General features: G+C 41.3%; 2 protein-coding genes across 4 annotated transcripts in view; one reads left to right on the top strand and one right to left on the bottom strand.

Moving 5' to 3' along the window:
- Positions 1 to 13,969, top strand: part of B3GALNT2 (beta-1,3-N-acetylgalactosaminyltransferase 2) — a 43,378-nt gene extending 29,409 nt beyond the window's left edge. Inside the window, exons 7-12 of one of the 2 annotated variants that reach the window (XM_056113613.1) lie at positions 104 to 182; positions 5,157 to 5,340; positions 8,695 to 8,820; positions 9,578 to 9,737; positions 10,452 to 10,508; positions 13,070 to 13,969. In XM_056113613.1, the coding sequence (XP_055969588.1) occupies positions 104 to 182; positions 5,157 to 5,340; positions 8,695 to 8,820; positions 9,578 to 9,737; positions 10,452 to 10,508; positions 13,070 to 13,204 (741 nt within the window). In that variant the 3' untranslated portion in view covers positions 13,205 to 13,969. Of the gene's footprint in view, positions 1 to 103; positions 183 to 5,156; positions 5,341 to 8,694; positions 8,821 to 9,577; positions 9,738 to 10,451; positions 10,509 to 13,069 lie in introns of those variants that run through there. The other variant, XM_056113614.1, reaches the window with a different exon arrangement.
- Positions 13,970 to 14,509: 540 nt separating this feature from the next.
- Positions 14,510 to 19,813, bottom strand: part of TBCE (tubulin folding cofactor E) — a 76,355-nt gene continuing 71,051 nt past the window's right edge. For both annotated transcript variants that reach the window (XM_056113640.1, XM_056113641.1), the window contains 2 exons: positions 15,159 to 15,250; positions 14,510 to 14,803 (listed from right to left, as the gene is read on the bottom strand). In XM_056113640.1, coding sequence (XP_055969615.1) covers positions 14,711 to 14,803; positions 15,159 to 15,250 — 185 coding nt within the window. In that variant the 3' untranslated portion in view covers positions 14,510 to 14,710. The remainder of the gene's footprint in view (positions 14,804 to 15,158; positions 15,251 to 19,813) is intronic.

The raw sequence follows: 19,813 nt of genomic DNA, 5'->3' as shown, positions 1-19,813 counted from the left end.
TTATCTGCTGTGGAGTCATATTGTACTTTTTTCACAAAATAAATTTTGAACTATAAGAAGTGTATTTTTAGCAATGAAACTGAGTGCCTGTATTTCATCCCAGGCTGGAGAGGGTGCGTTGCCTCATGAGTTCATGGAAGGCGTGGAGGGAGTTGCAGGTGGTTTTATTTATACTATTCAGGGTAAGTCAATGTGGTGAAAGCTGAAAAGCATACTAAATTTCACGTACCTAATCTTTTTTTTGGGGGGGTATCACACCTGGCGATGCTCAGGGGTCACTCCTGGCTCTGCACTCAGGAATCATTCCTGGTGGTGCTCAGAGGACCGTATGGCATGCTGGGAATTAAACCCGGGTTGACCAGATGCAAGGCAAACGCACTACCTGCTGTGCTATCACTCCAGCCCCTCACATACCTAATCAAAATCTGTAACACTGCACTGTAGCGCTGTCCTCCCGTTGTTCATCGATTTGCTTGAGCGGGCACCAGTAACGTCTCCATTGTGAGACTTGTTGTTACTGTTATTGGCATATCAAATACGCCTCAGGGAGCTTGCCATCTTAATCTGTATTTTGGTATAATAAAAAAATGATTTTACCAGTTAATTTTTTGAGGGGGGTCATAAATAGTATATCACTAGGATCAGGGAAATAGTTCATAGAGGGGAAGGCTTCAGGGGTATCCCTGAACACCAGGTATACTAACAACCCTGCTGGCACAAGTACCTGGCTCATACTTAACCATCAGACCTGACACCTCTGGGCTGGATGTCACCAGAAGAGGCTCTGGGTTCCCTAGCACCAGTAGGGAAGCCCACATAGAATAAAAGGATTAAAGTCTTTAAGTAAGTTGTTTTTCCACATATTCAAAGTTCTGCAACCATTCCCACCAAATCCAGACCTCTTTTGTTGCTCCAAAGGGAAACCCTATACCCAGTAACAGTAAATTACTGTCCGTATTTTCCGCCCGGGCTGGAGCGATAGCACAGCGGGTAAGGCGTTTGCCTTGCAAGCGGCCAATATGGCCGACCCAAGTTCGATTCCTCCGCCCCTCTCGGAGAGCCCGGCAAGCTACCGGGAGTGTCTCGCCCACACGGCAGAGCCTGGCAAGCTCCCCGTGACGTATTCAATATGCCAAACACAGTAACAAGTCTCACGATGGAGACGTTACTGGGCCCCCTCTAGCAAATTGATGAATAACTGGAGGACGGTGACCGTGTATTCTCCGCCCAGCTGGTCACTCGCCTATTTACCTTCTACCTTTTCTGGAGTCTTGATACTATTACATTAATCCATGTGTCTGTTTTTTATGCCAAGACTATACTGTAATGATTATATATAATTTTTTTTTGGTGTTGGGGGGAAACCTCTCAAGGGGTACTCAGGGGGCCCTGAGGCCACTCCCAGTGATTCTGGACCAACCAGGCCAGTAGTCCACAGTCAGGACCTGAGAATGCAGTGCCGGTCAGACTCTGTGGTGCCAGGGATTAGCCGGGCCTCCTGGCAGTGCTGGGGAGTCTCTCTGACCACACCCATTAGTGCTTCAAGATCAAACTGGGGTCTGCCACATGTAAGGCATCTGCCTTAATCCTGGAAATTTTCCTCTATGGCTTTGTGTCAATTTGTAGTAAAATCGTAATTCAGGAATTCTGAATACTCCAGTTTTTGTCATTTGCAAAATACCGTTGGGCTATTCTAGAGCCTTTGCACTTTTATTTAAGAAATCAGCTTGTGGGGGGTCACAGATAGTACCAGAGATAAGGCACATGTGGTTCCCCTGACTATCACCAGGGGTCACTCCTGAGCACCAACGGGTGTGGTCCTAAAAGAGAGTGAAAAAGAATCAGCTTGTCTACAGAGGCCCCGAGTTCAGTCCTGGCATCTCATCACCTTGGAGCACCACTGGCTGCAGTCTGGGGGTGGGGAGGGGTTCCCCACTCTGCTGAGCCTGAACTGTCTTCCACAGCCGAGTTGAGGAGCACTGCATGGGAAGCCCAGAAATAAATAAGTCAGAGAATGAGTAGAATCAGCTTGCCTATTTCCTGTAAGAAACCACTGCAACAGTGGTTAAATCCTAGCACTGTATCTGGTATGGCCCCCAAGCACAAAGCCAGAAGTGCCTCCCCCCACCCCCCAAAACAAAGATTTAAGATTTGGGGGATGCAGGGCTAGAGATAGTACAGAGGGCTATAGCACATGCTATGCCGGTGGGAGGCGCAGATTCAATCACCGGTATAACCTGATCCTCAAAGCAATAGGCCAGGAGTTGTTGTTCCCTGCCCCCCCCCCACCCCCCCACCCCCCCCCCGCACTGCTAGGTGTGGCCCAAACACCAAGGAAAGAAAAACCACTTAATTCTAGCTCAGATGTGGGGGGGGGGGGGGGTGGAGGGAGAGGGAAGAGATACCAGGGAATTTGTGTAAATTAGGTACTCTGCTGCTGAGCTACAACCCTGGCTCCTAGGCTGGGATATTTCATATGAGATTGTCTGCCAAGGAAGGTACCACTTTAACTCACAAGAGGGCAGGTAATGATTCAGCTCTTGTGAGAACTCAGGAAAGGAGAGCAGGTCAGTTTCCTAAAGTAGCTTACTCTAGGGATGAGGCGTAGATGTGTAATACACCATCTGACTTTGTCTCACAGATTTTCTTCTTTGCCAGTTAATTCAAGTATTGCTTCCTGAAGAACAGGTTAGTGCCAAAAGTCTTCAAGTGGCAGAGTCAGGAATCCCATCCTCTTTGTCTTTCCAGATGCAGTTACAAAGGACAGAATGTTGAATCACTGTTTGGCTTCCTTTCCCTGCTTCTGAGTCACCCACTTATTATTTATAGAAAGTTTCTTTAATTTGAGACTTGAGAAATTCTGCCCCAGTGAAATTATTTCTGCCTAATTAGTAGGATCTGTAAACAGATCCTGCACAAATGTAACAAATGATTCATTAGCCCACGAGATTGCAAAATAAAGCACATTAGCAACCATTTCATTATATGATAAATACACGAAAAATAGAGAATGCTATAAGAAGTACCCATGTACAGCATATTGTTCGGAACTAACAAATACTACTTTTTGTCATAATTGCTGGGTTTGTTATCAATTTGTTTTTTATTAGTGAAACACCATGAGGTACAGTTGTAGACTTACAAATTTTTGTGCTTGGATTTCAATTATACAGTGATCAAATACCCATTCCTCTACCAGTGCCCATTTTCCACCACCACGGGACCCAGTGTTTTGTTTTTTTTTTTTTTTTTTACGAAATAAAGTGTTACAGGGGCCAGAGAGATAGTACAAGGGCAAAGGTGCTCTAACAACTGCATAGCTCCTAAGCACTGCCAGGAGTAACTCCTGAACATCAATAGTCCCTCCTCCCAAAAAGAAAGAAAGGAATAGTTAATGTTCCCTGTCCCTGACACACACCCATTTATGTCTTCTTACCTCTATTCCTGTCCTTCACTTTGAAAAAGCAACCGTTCTGAAATTCACGTCCACCCTTCATACTCTTTTCTACTTTCTACAACCCATGTTGTGAACTTATGTAACAAAGTTGTGATTAGCGCATTTTACCGTTGAGATCTGTGTGCTTATGTCACATCTATAAGCTAGCAGTGTTTTTTTCTTGTTCATTTGGTAAATGGTTTTGGGGGTCATGCCCAGCACAGCTCAGGGGACCATGTGTGGGACCACGATCCAACCAGGGTCAGCTGAAACAGCCATATGCCACGCAAGTGTCTTACCTCCTGAGCTGATTCTCTGACACCAAGTGATACGCTTTTTCTTACTCGGCATCATTTTTTTGGTGTTCCTTTAGTATGCAAGATCAGGGACAGAAGTTGTAAAGGTTACGAGATGAGCATATTTTTGCATGTGGGAGGCCCAGTTTCAGTCCCTCCCCACCTACAACCCAGCAGTGTTAGCCCCAACTCCTATGCACTACCAGGTGTGGCCCCCCAAAAGCAAGAAAATAAAAATTAAAGATAGGTGAATCTCTGTTTTTTGTTTTGGGGGGCACATCTGGCAATGCTCAGTGGTTACTCCTGGATCTGCACTCAGAAATTACCCCTGGTGATGGGATTGATTGCGGGTCTGAAGCATGAAAGGCCAGCACCCTGCCCGCTATTCTATTGATCTAGCCCCCTTTTTTGTTGGAGGAGCAGTTTGGTTGGTTTGTGGGCCACAGCCAACAGTGCTCAGGCTTGCTCCTGGCTCTGTGCTCAGGATTTACTCCTGGAAGGCTTCAGGTACCAGGTACAATGCCAGGAAGGAAACTCAGGTCACCCGCCTGCAAGGCAAGCATCCTACCCACTGTAGGATAAGCTCTAGCCCCAAATAAATGAATTTTTTAATATACTTTTATTTTTTAAAAAATATATACTTTTATTTAATATACTTTTATTTATAATCTATTCGTTTTATAAATTTATATTTTATTTATAAAATTATTTATATTATAAAAGTATATTATTTATTTAATATACTTTTATTTAGAAAAAATAGGATGGAGAGCGGGTGATGGAGAAAAAATGGAAGGGAGAGAGAGTACTGCAGGTTAGGTGCTAGCACGGCCAAGCAGTCGGCCTGGGTTCAATAGCAGGTACTGTTGGTTCCCTGAGCCTGCCAGGAGTGATCCCTAAGCACTGGCTGGCAGAAGGAGAGGGCAGGGGAGGAGGGAAAGCGGGGAGGGGGAGGACCCAGTTCAGACTGAGGAAATCTCAAAGACAGATTGCTTCAGGTAAATATTTTTTAGCTGCTGCCTTCCATGTGAAAATTCACAATTTAACCACTGTCTCCTAACAGGATCAATTTAGGTTGGTCCCACTTTTTCCTATTGCAAATAATACTGCAGTAACTATCCTTATGAACACTTAAAATAATATCTTTAGGGATATTATGTCTGAGTGGAGTTCATGAGTTATATAATATGAATACCTTGGGCCTGACTAGAAAATATTCCAGAGGGAGTGCAACCACTTAGCCATTCATTATCCCTATAGTGGGGTATGGAAGCTTCCATTTCCCTTCCCATTTCTAAGTTCCTAATAGTTGTATCTTCATTAGGTTGCCCAGGAGAGAGAGTTTCTAATGTATGTAAAATTACAGTTCTGGGTTTTAAGTTCACAATCGTATTTTTCTCCAACTCTCAACTTTTCCATTTCAGAAGGTGATGCTCTCTTACAAAATCTTCATTCTCGTCCTCAAAGACTTAGTGATCACATAAGAAATCTTCACGAGGAAGATACCTTACTGAAGGAGGAAAGCAGCGTCTATGATGACATTGTTTTTGTGGATGTTATTGACACTTACCGGAATGTCCCTGCAAAATTACTGAACTTCTATAGATGGTAGGCTGTAAAAAAAGTCATTAACTAAGACTTGTTATATTGTTTGACATTGAAATAGTTTTTCAAAATCAAACCAACCTTAGCCCCATAAATATCTGAATCTTACTGAATTCTTGTTCTTTGTGGAACTTCCTTTCTAAAATGATGGTATTTCTTATTTAGATTAACAAATTCATAATTTGAATTAGGTTAACCGATCCAAAAAAAGATAAAAAATTAGAGTCATTCCTATGTGCCATGGTATCTAAAGTCAGTGTTACATGAAAATAAGCATGTTTTGAAATGATCTGTTTTCATGCCCACCTTGCTGTATTCATGCCCTCCTAGCTTAATTGCCTGTTTGTATCTTGTACCCAGATTACTAAACTGAATTCTGTTCAACTGAACATCTGCATTCTATTTCCAGTCTCTTCACCCATTTAAAAACTGCTTACCCCAATTCTAAAACCTTAATATAATGTTAAATTGAAATACTTTTAGAGTCTATTCTGATCCTTTAGTATTTCTTAGGTCTTAATTGTAATTCCTCCCGTTTAAATGGTTATAGCGATGATAGCTACTATATAAATACATATATGTGTAGTTATTAATAATTTATTTTATTATTTCCCAAATTGGGTGACACTGCCCCAAGGGGTACTAGAATGATTGGGGGATGGGTCATTAGCAGCCTTGGGTTCAGTTGGGGCAATTCCATGTTCACATGAAAGTGGTAGATTTCCAGGCAGGCTCTAAGTCATTTTCTTGAAAGTGGGGCTGCATTGGCCAGAGAAGTCCGGGGTCCTTTGTTTAGTTACTGAAATACTCTGTTGTTGCAATAACTCTTATGATACCCTGATAATGTCTATTCTGTGGAATCAAAAACCTTTAACTGTATCTCTGTCTAGACTATCACTTAATCACTTAATCACTTAATCCCCGTTATTCATCGATTTTCGAGCGGGTGCCAGTAACGTCTCCATTCATCCCGGTTGCGTGCTAGCGTAGCCCAATGGTATCTGTTCGTTTTAGGAACATGTAGAGCCTCAAACCGATCATTTAGGGTCTTGACGAAGAAGTCTGACCATCTAATAGGTGGGCGTCCACGTGATCTTTTGATGTCTCGTGGAATCCAATCAGTAATGGCTCTAGTCCAGCGGTTGTCTGTAAACCTCATTACGCGTCCAGCCCATCTGATTTTTGATGTCTTGGCAAATGAGACAGCGTCCCTGATTCTTGAGCGTTGACGAAGATCAGAACTCCGGATTCTATCTCTCATTTGAGTGAATCGTGACATTCCAAGCATAGTTCTTTCGATTCCTCTTTGAGAGACCCGAATAGCGTTCTCATCCTGTTTTCGTAGGGTCCAGGTCTCTGAGGCATATGTTAATGTTAATGTTAATATAGTCTAGACTATACGTATAAAATATAGTCACTGATTTTAAAGCTTAGCAGTGAGATTGTTTCTGAGTCCCCAAGTCTGGCTGCTTCCTGTGTCTTGAGCAGTGGAAGTGATTTATGGCTGAAATTCCCTGATCCTGAGAGATAGTCTAATTAGTGACAGGTAATGTTTCAAAGCAGGAGACAAGTTCGTGTAATTTTGAAGTTCTCTTGTAGCTCGCTACAAATAAAGTTGGAAGGCCAGATAGGACAGTGGGTAGAGTGTTTGCCTTGCACACAGCCAACCAGGGTTTGATCCCAGGTATTTTCATATCATCTCCCAAACTCCTACAGAAGTGATCCCTGAGCACCACTGGGTATGGCCCCCACACTAAAAAATAAATAGAGTTGGAAATTTGGGTTTGCCTGGAATCTCAAGATTGAGTTTAGACAGCTGTAGTAATAAAAAGAACTTTCTAGCTCAAGGCCACTAATGGGTATTCCTGTTGTATCTGGGATCAAAGCAAGGATCTGAGGAGTCGAGAAATGGGGGCAGTCGTTCGGAAAATAGGAAACCAGAGCTGCCATATTCTAGGACTTCCTTCAACAGGGAGCCAGTTCCCAGCTGTGGGAGTTTCAGTGTAGTTTTAGGCAGTTTATTTTGTCTCCTCTACCCCTTCCATGTCTCTGAGATGTTAGTCTCTCCCTCGGTCTCTACTGCTGCTGTTTCTTTTGGACCCTTACACCCACCTGAATTACTGCATTGACCTTCTGACAACACTATGCTTTAGCGCCCAGCTCCTCACGGCCCGGCTTCCCTGTCTACTGTCTCCTTATTCATCTTCTTTACTCAGTTAATTCATCACTCAGTGTCCTGCATCACAAAAGTTCTCAGCAAAAAAATGCTATGAAACTTTATGCACTCAATTAGAAATATACTTTAGGCTTACACTGTTTGGTGTGTACCCATTGTTCAAATTTCTTGTTCTCGGACCTACTGTAACTTTCTCCATATTTCTTTCATTCCGCTTTCTTTCATCCACATTTGACTCTTTCCCTAGCAATACTGGTTTTTCAACAGAGATGTGCAAGAATTGTCAATGGGAAATGAAGGAATCAGTTTTCTCTCTAGTATTCTTTACATATATTTGTTTCTGTTTTTGTTTTTAATTTTTATTAATGAAACACCATGAGGTACAGTTGTAGACTTACAGATTTTTGTGCTTGGGTTTCAGTTATACAATGATCAAGTACCCATCCCTCCACCAATGCCCATTTCCCACCACCACGGATCCCAGTATCCCTCCCACCACCCCCATCCCCCCATTCCACTCTGCCTCTGTGGCAGGGCACTCCCTTTTGTTCTCTCTCTCCTTTTGGGTGCTGTGGTTTGCAAAAGAGGCATTGGGTGGCAATCAGCATTACATATATATTTTTAAGTCCAAACTAATGAAACCTTTTGAAAGGAACTTCCTGTGCCTTTCAAAAGGCTATATACAATAGTTTAATTGTTGGAAAGTATTTCAAAGGGGGAATATATTTTAAGGGTTGATTCAGTTTGTTTGAAAACCACAGCCATCTCCTGAACACTGTATAGAGTAGAAGACATTTTGTTGTCCAACAGTGCTCTGAGAGGCGGGTACGACTCCTGTCTGCACCATCTGGCTTCCTTTCTGAGAACACAGATTTGGCAGCCTACCTGGAGCAGTACCTAAGCATGTGTTTCATCATGTGTCCTTTAAAGTCAGCTTGGTACTTCTCTGTTATGCCATTTAGGGAAAATCAAATAAGAAATGTAATAGTAATACAATTAGTAATAGTAATGTTCTGGTAGAGTAAAATTCCTCAGTATTGGAGGAATAAGACAGTGGGGGAGTATGTAGGTAGGATAGTGACATTTCAATTAAAAGATCAGCGATGTCACCACACTCGTACTGCTTTGCTTTCTTGTCTGGACACAGTGACTTTCATCATGTTGTTTTTTTTTCCCAACAGGACTGTGGAAACAGCCAGCTTTGATTTGTTGCTGAAGACCGATGACGACTGTTACATTGATATAGAAGCTATATTTAATAGAATTGCCCACAGGAATCTAGATGGCCCTAACTTTTGGTGGGGAAAGTAAGTTAAATATTGTTAGCTTATTGGCATTCTTATATCTGATCAAAGGCAATTAGTTTAGAATGAAGTGTATAAGTCAGTTTTATAAGAAAATGTGGGTGAGAGCCAGGGATACAGGAGGCCGAGGTTCAATCCCCAGCATCACATTGTCCCCCTGAGCACTGCCAGGAGCGAACCGCAAGCAGTCCCAGGTGTGGCCCCCAAAACAACAACAACCACCAAAAAAACATGGTTGAGATAGGAAGTTTCCCTGCTTGGCTCCTGAGTTACTGGATTTTATTAATCTGTAATTAGAATGGGAAAAAACTCCTTGCTCCTTGAAATGAAAAACCTCAGGCTAATTAAATGAAGGGAAATTATGTGGCTTTTATCCTAATGCCCCAGAAATACGTGGTACTCAGATAAGAAGCTGCTGGTACATTTTTATGTCAGAATAAATTTGGTACACTTCAGAAACTATTTTCTGTGTTTCTTCAGGGGTATAATATGGAAGACTGATTTTTTTTTTCTTTTAAGTAGATACACACAGGATGATCTAGTATTTTCTATTCAGAAACTTGGCAAATGCATTTCAAGATAATATAATAAACTGGTCATATATAAAACAGTTCTTTCTTTGGTCTAAAAAAGAATTTTTTCATTTTACCCTTGCTTCTACAAATTTTTTCTTTGTGGTTATAAAAAAGGAGTCATGCCTAATAGTGATAGGAAATATATATAAGACCAATACAAAGATGCCCATTCTCTTGCATCTCAGTTTCAGATTGAATTGGGCTGTTGACCGAACTGGAAAGTGGCAGGAGCTGGAGTACCCTAGTCCTGCTTACCCAGCCTTTGCGTGCGGGTCAGGTTATGTGATCTCCAGGGACATCGTCTACTGGCTGGCCAGAAACTCAGGGAGATTAAAGACCTATCAGGTAATTACAGATTTTTTATCTAGAAGAACACTAATCAAACCCAGTGTTCAACAAAGTATTGTATCACTGAGAGCAGAGCCAGCATTTTCTTGGAGGCAAGTATTATTACTCTTTCTGTACAGGAAACGCTACTCTGTAAAGAATAGGGCCAGACTCTCTGACCCAAATCTTGGCTCTAAATACTCTCTCTATATACTTGGGGCTGACTATGTTTTCAGCCTGTTAGTGCCTTGAGAAATACAAAGATTACTGTGCATCAGAAGGAAGACTAAAGAAGGTGCTTTCTTTTTGTGTGTGAATGGGAGGGGAGTACTGAGGATAGAGCCCAGGGCCTCACACATATAGGCCAAGTGCTTTAGCACTGGCCCATACCCAAGGGCCATAAATGCTCTCTTTACACTGACTCTGATGAGTATCAGTAAACAACTCTGCATAGGTATTAGAACCACCAAATCTTTCATACCATTAGTGCTGGAGGCTTATGGTCCACAAGATTGGGCTGGCGCCTTTCTGCAATACAGTCTTCTTGTTGTGGTGTGTGCGTGCCATTAGCTGATACTTTTGTATTAGTGTTGATACATGTTTGGTACTTCATAGTAGAATATTTGCAAAATCAAGTAGAAAAATTATCAATGGGAGGGTTTGGAATTATCTTTACAAGTGAAGTTGCATTCATTTAAATGTTTGCATTTTAATTTTATGTGGCCTATATAGGGTGAAGATGTTAGTATGGGCATTTGGATGGCAGCCATAGGACCTAAACGGTACCAGGTAAGCAAGTCTGAGAAGGGCTGGCCACAGGTTTCTGAAGAGTTGAAAGAGTGTTTTCTCAAGCTATCTACCAAACCTTAGGGGGAAACAGTGCATCTTTAGATCTAGCATTATAGATGTTTTCATTTGTCTGATCCACACATATCAGAGTTTAATTCTTAGTAATCACCTAGGTTCTCTCCCATGTAATACTTTACTGGCTTTATACATAACAGAAATGTTTTGGATGGAAGTTCTCCTATGCACAAGAAAGAATTAGCTTTTAATACATTTGATCAGAAATTCCTTATGCTTTAAAACTTAAGGTTCCAAGCAGTGTGGTAGTCCAAGGGCCCTGCATGTCTTGATGACACAAATAAAAACCTGAATTGTGATATTGTAAGATGTCTTTAAAAACACCCTGTTTTTTTAAAGTGTGTTGCTGAGTCAGGAAAAACAATGAAGGAAGACTAGAAATGCAAAGTAGGATTGTAGTGAGGAAAACAAGCACAAATCTGGTCTTTTCAAAGCTTTCTCTGAAATTCTTGGTTCTTGTAGCTTCCACTTTGGCCTTACAAGGTATAAGGAACAGCGGAGCGTGCAGTGCCTGCTGAGTAGGAACCTTGCAAAGTGGGCCCAGATCCACCTTCATTTCAGAAGGGCAAGAGGGATAGTACAGTGGAGAGGGGTCTTGCGTTGTATATGGTTGACCCACGTTTGATCCCCAGCATCCCATAAGTCCCCTGAGCACCACTGGGTGTTGCCCAAAATCCAAAAGAAAAAAAAAAACCACCAAACCAAAACACTTATTCCAGAAAAGAACAGAAATAACCTACATCAGCTTGGTCCTCTCATCTTTGATTATTTAACGTTGAATATGATTAATTTTGTTCATCTAGTAATGCTAATAGCTCATCTTTGCAGACCTTAATTTATTGTTTCTGAAGACTATGGAAACTTTGGAAATGCACTCCTACAGAGTGTTTGCATTTTTTCTGCCATACACCTAAGAGCATTAATCATGAATACTTAAAATTTCCAGTTTGGGAATTGGGTCTCTGCAAAGTATGACCCCAGTTGTATATCACTTATGTGTGGGTCCTAGGTTCAGGTGCTCAGGAGAGAACCTTTTCCATACCACCCAGGATCAAAACTGAGACCAGCCTGCTCTGCACAGCTTTATTTCCTGAATACCTCCCCTGCTAGCCCCCTCCTCTCCGACTCTCAACCCTTAGGGATCCCGGCCTTCTCTCGGAGTCTCAGGCCAGTCTGGACATAGCCTTTCAAAACTCAGCAGAGGGGCTGAGTGATAATACAGCATGTGGAGCTTTGCCTTGCTCAAGGCCGACCCAGAATTGATCCTCAGCAACTAATAAGTTCCCCTGAACCTGCCAGGAGTGATGCCTGAGTACTGCTGGGTGTGGCCCCAAAAATAAAACAGAACCCAGCAGAACCTTCAAGGGACGTATTTCAGTCCAGTGCCTTCTACTCACCAGCTGTTGAATTTTTTTTTTCTGTATCTGTCACTGTCCTCCCGCTGTTCATTGATTTGCTTGAGCAGGCCCAGTAACATTGTGAGACTTAGTACTGTGTTTGGCATATCGAATACGTCACGGGTAGCTTGCCAGGCTTTGCTTGCGGGCAAGATACTCTTCATAGCTTGCTGGGCTCTCCAAGAGGGGCAGAGGAATCGAATTTGGGTCGGCCGTGTCTGTATCTGTATTCTGTTCTTTTGACTGGAAATTAGTAGCTAGTTTGTGTGCCTGCAATGTTAGCCAGTGTCATTTTAAGAACTTGGCTGGAGTCATTTTAATCCTTCCTACTCAAGGGTTAAACAGCACTGATAGGATTCCCAGCACTGTCACCCAGAGCCTGTGACTGTCCTGAGTTTCAATTTTTCATTTGTTGAAGGAAAAATAATCCCTATCCCAAAGAGTTTCTGTGAGAGTATTTGTTTATAAAATATTTGGTACGGTATCCAGAATATTTCAACTGCTTCTGCCCTTCTCCTTATAGCAAATAGCAACCTCCATTTGTGGTTTCTAAGCTTCCTCGTTTTAGAACTCCTTTTTTAAAATATTTTTATTTATTTTACTTATTTATTTTGAATACCCATCCCTCACCAGTGCCCATTTCCCACCACCACGGATCCCAGTATCCCTCCCACCCGCCATCCCCCCCATCCCACCCTGCCTCTGTGGCAGGGCATTCCCTTTTGTTCTCTCTCTCCTATTGGGCTTATGCGGCCGCGCGACGTCTCCTTATGTACAAAGTGATCAATGGAAAGTAAAATCATCCAACATTTTTCCCTGAAAATCAGGTTTAACTCTTTTAGAACTCCTTTTAAGCTACTCTTCAGTACCTACACTTTGCTGTTTCTGAAATCAGTGGCCATAAGGTCAGTGGGCTGGGTGCTTTCCCTACTCCCCTAGAATCACCAGTAAGTCACGTATAGGGTTGTCATTGGGTCGTTGCAGCTCCATTTAGAAAATAGAAGCCGTCTGTCTGCTTGCTTTCTCCCTCTCTGCACTGTTCCTCAGCTCCCAAATCAGCTTTTGTTTTGTTTTGTTTTGTTTTACCAGGACAGCCTCTGGCTGTGTGAGAAGACTTGTGAAACAGGAATGTTGTCTTCGCCTCAGTATTCTCCACAGGAGCTAACAGAACTGTGGAAACTGAAGGAATCCTGTGGTGATCCTTGTCAGTGTGAAGCAAGATAATGATTTTAATTTGTAGTGTTTAAAGATCAGGGTAGGCAAATAATCGTCTGAATATAAATCTGAGGACAACCCAGGGATTGATAGCAGGACATACGTGGCGGTAGACTGGCTCTTTCACCTGAATGATACAGTAGCATAAGAAAATTTATTTACATATTGGAGAATATTTTTAAAATACCAAATCATTATAAAAGAAATTATTTCTCAAAAATGATGCATTGTTCCTAGGTAAATCGTTACTTATTATTTTTATTAAAATTTGTTGTAGTTGGAAATCTTTAGATTTGAAACAACCAGAATTACAGAACCATTTGTATAGCATTATTAAGGGCCAAAATGGACTCATAGAAATGCTATGTGATCATTTATACCAAAGTAAGGGATTTCTGAAGATAACATCAGATTTTATAGATCTCAGTTGTGGATGTTGGTTTTAAAGTTTCAAATCTACCAATACCTAAACTTTCCTTTGCTATTTAACAGAAATCCTGTTGGTCACAATTTGGTGACCTCTTTTTTAAAAGGCTGAGGGGTTGTGGCTCAGTATATGGGAGGCCCTGGGTTCATTCAGTCTTGATACTACATAAACAGAATATTTTGAAGTGCTGAATATAAGTAAATTCACATACACTCAGGGTTTTAGTGCCATAGGGAAAGATATTCTATGTAGTTGACACTGAAATTTCAATCAGAGCTGGTAATTGTCTATAGAAGACTATATGCTCGGTTTAGGTATAACTATAGGGAAAAGCATGTAATTAATTTTTATAAAGGTAAAGGTAAAGGCCCTCCCGTTGATCGTCGATTTGCTCGAGCAGGCCCAGTAACATCTCCATTGGAGACTTTGTTGTTACTGTGTCTGGCATATCGAATACTCTCGGTAGCTTGCCGGGCTCTCCGAGAGGGGCGGAGGAATCGAACTCGGGTCGGCCATGTTGGCCGCTTGTAAGGCGAACGCCCTACCTGCTGTGCTATCGCTCTGGTTTCTCTTCAGATCGTATAATTTTTATAAGTACTCAAAAATAGTAACTGAGCGGAGAGATCATAACTTATCTTATATACACTAGAGGATGTGCCTCTTTGGGTTTAAGGGACATTTCCCCCAAATGACCAACCAAATCACAGTTAGTAACCTTTAAACTAGTATTATCAATAGAAGATTCCATTAAAACTGGTCCTGTGCCAGACCTTCACTGCTTTCAGATTTAATAGACTAGATAGGTTATAGTTAATATTTAAATCTGCACACAATGAAATGCAGTCATGAATTATACAGTTAATAGAAAATAAAATCAGGAAGTCATCAGTAGTTTGAAATCCTTTATTATTGCTATTTATATACATACCTAGAAATGGTTTATTCCCAACAAAAAATACGGCCTTTTCTTTACATAAGGCAAGATGTAAATCCTCAGTATTTTGACCAGATAATTATTCTAATCAATCATGTATTTCATTGAATCCCAGTCATGATAAATCTAGTATCTGAATTGTCTTAGTTAGTTGTTACCATCGCACTAAAAGGCAATCTCCATTTTCCACAGAGTAATAATTTAATGAGTTTTGGTTATTTTCTAGTTCAATCTCTTTGCCCGGCATCTAAAATCAAAACAAAGGGGGAGTAGGTGATTAAAATAAAAGAGTTAGATGTTTCCACCACTATCAAAAAGTGGGATGTTCCTATTTAGGACATTCCTATTTAGTATGACTTGGTAGGTTATTTGGGGGATCCGGGAGCATTTTTACCATAAATTTATATGGAAAAAACCTTGAGCATTCCCAGACCCCCAAAAAAGAACCAAGTCATGCCAAGTCAGGTAGCAGGGGAACTCATCTATTATCACACACAAAAGAAATGTATGGTCTCCTTTTAGAATTAGTGTCATATAGAGAAATTCGTGACGTCGTACTGTGGAGAACTAAGCATGACTTCATGTTTTGCTGGGCAACTTACTTTGGGAGTCTCATAGGACAACAGAAGTTTTGACACAGGAACTTTGAGAAGACGTGACAGCAATCCTTTCACCTTCTGAACTGTCATGGATTCTATCAAAGAAAAGAAAACCATCAGTTCTCTCAAATCACAAACTACAACTGTAATGGCAGATGTAACTGTCTCTTATAGTATCATTTGACCCAAGGAAATGCTTTGAGGGAAAGGTTCACCTACCATGTGGACATATTCCTTGGTTGAGTCTTTTGGGAAGATTCAGGTAATTATGCGGAAAAGAGTTAATGTTTGACCTAAGTGCCCTTGACAATGAGTTTTCATACCATTTCAATGTTATTTAATAATTCTTCCTTAATCTGAATAAACCAGAAACCATACTTAGTACAGAGGAACAAGTAAATAACATCATTATCTTTTAAAATATTTATGATTACTTATAAATTATTAAAGAACACTGGAGTAAGGCTAGGGTGCCATGATAGCTCGTTATCACTTGGCCTTACATTCCTCTATAAAGTGAAGACATTCTAAATGAGGCCTGTTATCAGCAGTTATAATATGTAATTGTATTTGATACACATACAAGTGACCACAGGCATTTGCTTAATGAGTATACTTTGGTTTGTTCAGAAAATATTATGAACTTCTTTCCAAAGATGGGTTGTAATAAATATTGGATATTTTAAATATGAGAAATAGGTTTCTTTGAAGCTTTAGCTGTAAGTACAGCAATAGTATGGTGTTCCTACAAATATCACATCTATTTGAATATTTTTCTATCAAAAATAATTTTTGTAAAAGCTGTCAATGTTTTTATGCAACTTGTGATAATAAATGTTATCTTTATTTTAGAATAAAATACTGTCTTATTTTTATGAACTGAATCAAACCACAGACATTTTGATTTTAATGAGCATAATTTATATTCTTTTTTTTTTAACAGCTTTAACAGATGTGCCAATTCTGTTCTTTCAAAAGATTTAGTTGGGTTGGCTTTCAGTATTTTGGGTTAACTCCTATGCCCTAAGGTAGAACAACATATTCCTAACCTATGCTAGATGCAGAAGTCTGGCCATCATTATTTTAAGAAATCTGCATTGTGTCTGTAAGGAGGAAGTGGCAATTTATATATTATCGTAGTAACTACCATTTTAAATACAAAAGTAATAAGTTGTAACATTCATAAAGCATAGAGATTGACTAATTCTTTTTTCCCCCAGTTTATGAAAGGATGAGTAAGTTTCATAATATATATTGTGCTATATACTGTATTTCAAATAGTGTATTTTTTTTTTGTGCACTGGTGTTTCTGGACCCACACCCAACTGGAACTGAATTTCTTTTTTTTGGGGGGGGTCACACCCAGTGAAGCACAGGGGTTACTCCTAGCTCATGCACTCAGGAATTACCACTGGTGGTGCTCAGGGGACCATATGGGATGCTGGGAATCGAACCTGGTTTCAGCCACGTGCAAGGAAAACGCCCTACCCGCTGTGCTCCTGGAACTAAGTTTCTTAAATTTTAATTTAAATTTCTTAAATTTTAATTCCAGGACCAGAAGGATAGCTCAAGTAATAGACTACTGCATGGCTAGCATGTGTAAGAGCCCCTTGTTTCAATAGCCAGAACACCAATTGGAGTGGCAACTTGTAAAAGAATTTACTTCAAGCCAGGTATGTGGCTCAGTTGTAGAGCACTTGCCTTGAATGTGTGAGGTCCACCCCTATGCTGCAAAAAACAAATTTCAAATTCCACATGTGCAACGAATGGCAACTGCATTAGACAGCAACACAGCAGCAATACTGTGTATTGCTTATTGTATAATAAGTTATACAATAATTATTATTGTATAATAAGTAGATGATCTCCTTAATTCTAATGATTGGGATCCACGGTCTTTTCAGAATTTACCATTTCCCCACTGGCAGATATTTAGATTGTTTTGTGCTTGCCATTACAAATGTTGTAAGTTACAGCATATATGTCCTTTTAATTATTTTATGCTAATCATGTGGCTTTTTGTAATATAAAAATATTCTGATTTTACATGTCAGCTTCACATATTACTGTCTTTAACTTTTGCTGACTGGTTTAAAAACTGTAGAGTATTTTACATTTCTCTGCCTTTTAATTTTTGGAGGGTGGGTCCTCCCATGTGGTGTTTAGTCGTTCCAGGGACCATATCTAGTGATATTCAGTCAACTGAGACATATGCATGAGTGCAAGGCTCGAAGATGTGGTGCTGCTGGGTCCGGCAGTAACAGGGATTCCCTGGTGATGCGCCAGGGCCACCAAGGTTACACCCCACAGTGCTGGGAAATCATGTACTCGGATTAAACCACGGTTAGCTGCATGCAAGGCATGTGCTCTAATCCTTTACTTTAAGTGGTTAGACATTTGCAGCATGTGGCATATAAATGAACGGTAGGGGCTCAGCAGGCTGAGCACACAATTGGCTTGGCTGTGTTTCTTGTCACATAGGGTCCCCTGCGCACCTCCAGGAGCAACTCCTAAGCTGAGAGTAGTCCTGAGAACCACCAGGTTTACGAAAGAAGAATAATAATCATTTTAATCCTTCTAGGTTACAGTTGGGAGTTAGAGAGTTAGTACTGAAGGTAAAGCACTTGCTTAGATATGTCAGACTTGCTTTGAATCCCCAGCATCACATGTGGTCATCACCTGAACTTCCTGGAGTCACTCCTGAACACACTGCATGTGGCCCAGAACCCCTCCGTGCAAAAGTAAAGATTGTAGGTGGCCTCCAGGGTGAGCAAGCAGCCACAGTGAATTGGAAGACCCCTTCTCAGCTAAGGTGCCCACATGAGCACCTAGGCCAGAGGGGACTCCTGCGATTTTAGAAGTGTGCCAGAATTAGAACTCTAACCCAGGACTAGCACCAGTGACAGCCCCTCCCCCACAGGTACAGCGCGATGGGGGGTGTGGCCTCTGGGGTGGCAGCAGCCACTCACACAGCAGCTGTTATTTTCCCCTTTCATAGTGCTTTGGACTCACATCTCAACCTCCATTGCCTAATTCTGAGGAGGACAGCCAGACTCCCAAACACATTAGGCCAATAGTCCACTAGCCTATTCCAATCCAAATACTCCCCAAACTCACCAAAATAACGGTGAACACAAGCCTAATGTAAAAGAACACATCCACTAATGCCGCCCTAGAGGCCCCACAAAAGTCACACGGGAGCACCAAAGAGGAAGTTAGTATTCTTGAAGGGAGAAAAGGAGACCACAATCGACCGAGCTCATCCAGAATCCTCCCTCGCAGCGAGGGGGGGACACTGATAGTGAACTGGAGGGATCCACCTCCGTACTTATACAGAAACATGAACAAAGAGCACAGATCCTCACCACAAGGAGTGGATGAAGAAAAGAGCCCAGAAGCCTCAACAGGGAATATCCACAAATATAATCTCTCCAATAAAGAATTTAGAGATGAAATGTTGAGGATGTTCAGTGAGCTCAAAAGTAATGATTGTATATAACTTGTATGGGTGATCCTCATCTTGGCTAGTTCCTCCTAAAGATTAATGAAAATCAGCATGAAGATGTAGATGTTCCAACAGGTAATAGACTCTCAGAACTGGGACATGATAGTGTCCCATACGAAAGCAAGCGGTGACCCCAAACCATTGCCTGACCCTTGCCAGTGGACTGCAGGCACTGAAGTGGGTCGTATAGTGCAAAAAGGGGCTGGGGTTCTTTAGCAGTAGTGCCTGGTGATACTGAAAAATGTTTAGATGTTAACTGTTTTTCATGGAGCCATTTCATGACATAACCTTTTATGGCTTTGCTCACATTTTTACTCTCATGGTATCCTATTTGATGAAAATTTGGTGTGATTCAATGAAGTAACTTGTTGGGAAGTAAATTGCTGTGGTGAACTAAATGAAAATTTGAATTCTTAAATGTCTTTAAAATAATGGCCAGGGGCTGGAGAGATAGCACAGTGGGAAGGGCATTTGCCTCGCACGCGGCCGACCCGGGTTCAATTCCCAGCATCCCATATGGTTCCCTGAGCACCACCAGGAGTAACTCCTGAGTGCAGAGCCAGGAGTGACCCCTGTGCATTGCCAGGTGTGACCCCCCCAAAAAAAAGCAAAAATAAAATAATGGCCAGTGGGAGATTTATTCCTTGAAACTCATTATTGAAGTTGTTAGATGACTAATCTCTATAATTTTGTAATTTATATTAAAAAAAAAAGAACTGGAACATGGTCATGGTTAGAAAAGGTCTTTGCTATCCCATCAGCTTAAAACTGTGTGCGACCTACGCACACATTCCTCAATTCATGGCTCTTGGTGCAAAGGAAAACAAAGGCTTAACAACAACATTCCTGAGCAGATACTCCTTAGTGGTAATATTCCCACAAACTAGTTTCATGTGTCTGGAAAGTAGAAGGGAAAAAACAAAGATTACCAAAATAACATGAACAAAAAAGTTCTGGTCTTAGCTCACTTATCTCCCTAAGTACCTTCAAAAATAGCATTTAATCTGGGCTGGAGCGATAGCACAGCGGGTAGGGCGTTCGCCTTACAAGCGGCCAACATGGCCGACCCGAGTTCGATTCCTCTGCCCCTCTCGGAGAGCCCGGCAAGCTACCGAGAGTATTCGATATGCCAGACACAGTAACAACAAAGTCT

The sequence above is a fragment of the Sorex fumeus genome, unplaced genomic scaffold (genome assembly GCF_029834395.1).
Source record: "Sorex fumeus unplaced genomic scaffold, SorFum_2.1 ptg000021l, whole genome shotgun sequence".
Lineage (NCBI taxonomy): Eukaryota > Metazoa > Chordata > Mammalia > Eulipotyphla > Soricidae > Sorex > Sorex fumeus.
The sequence above is the reverse complement of the archived record's forward strand: the minus strand, read 5'-3'. Positions and strand labels throughout refer to the sequence as shown.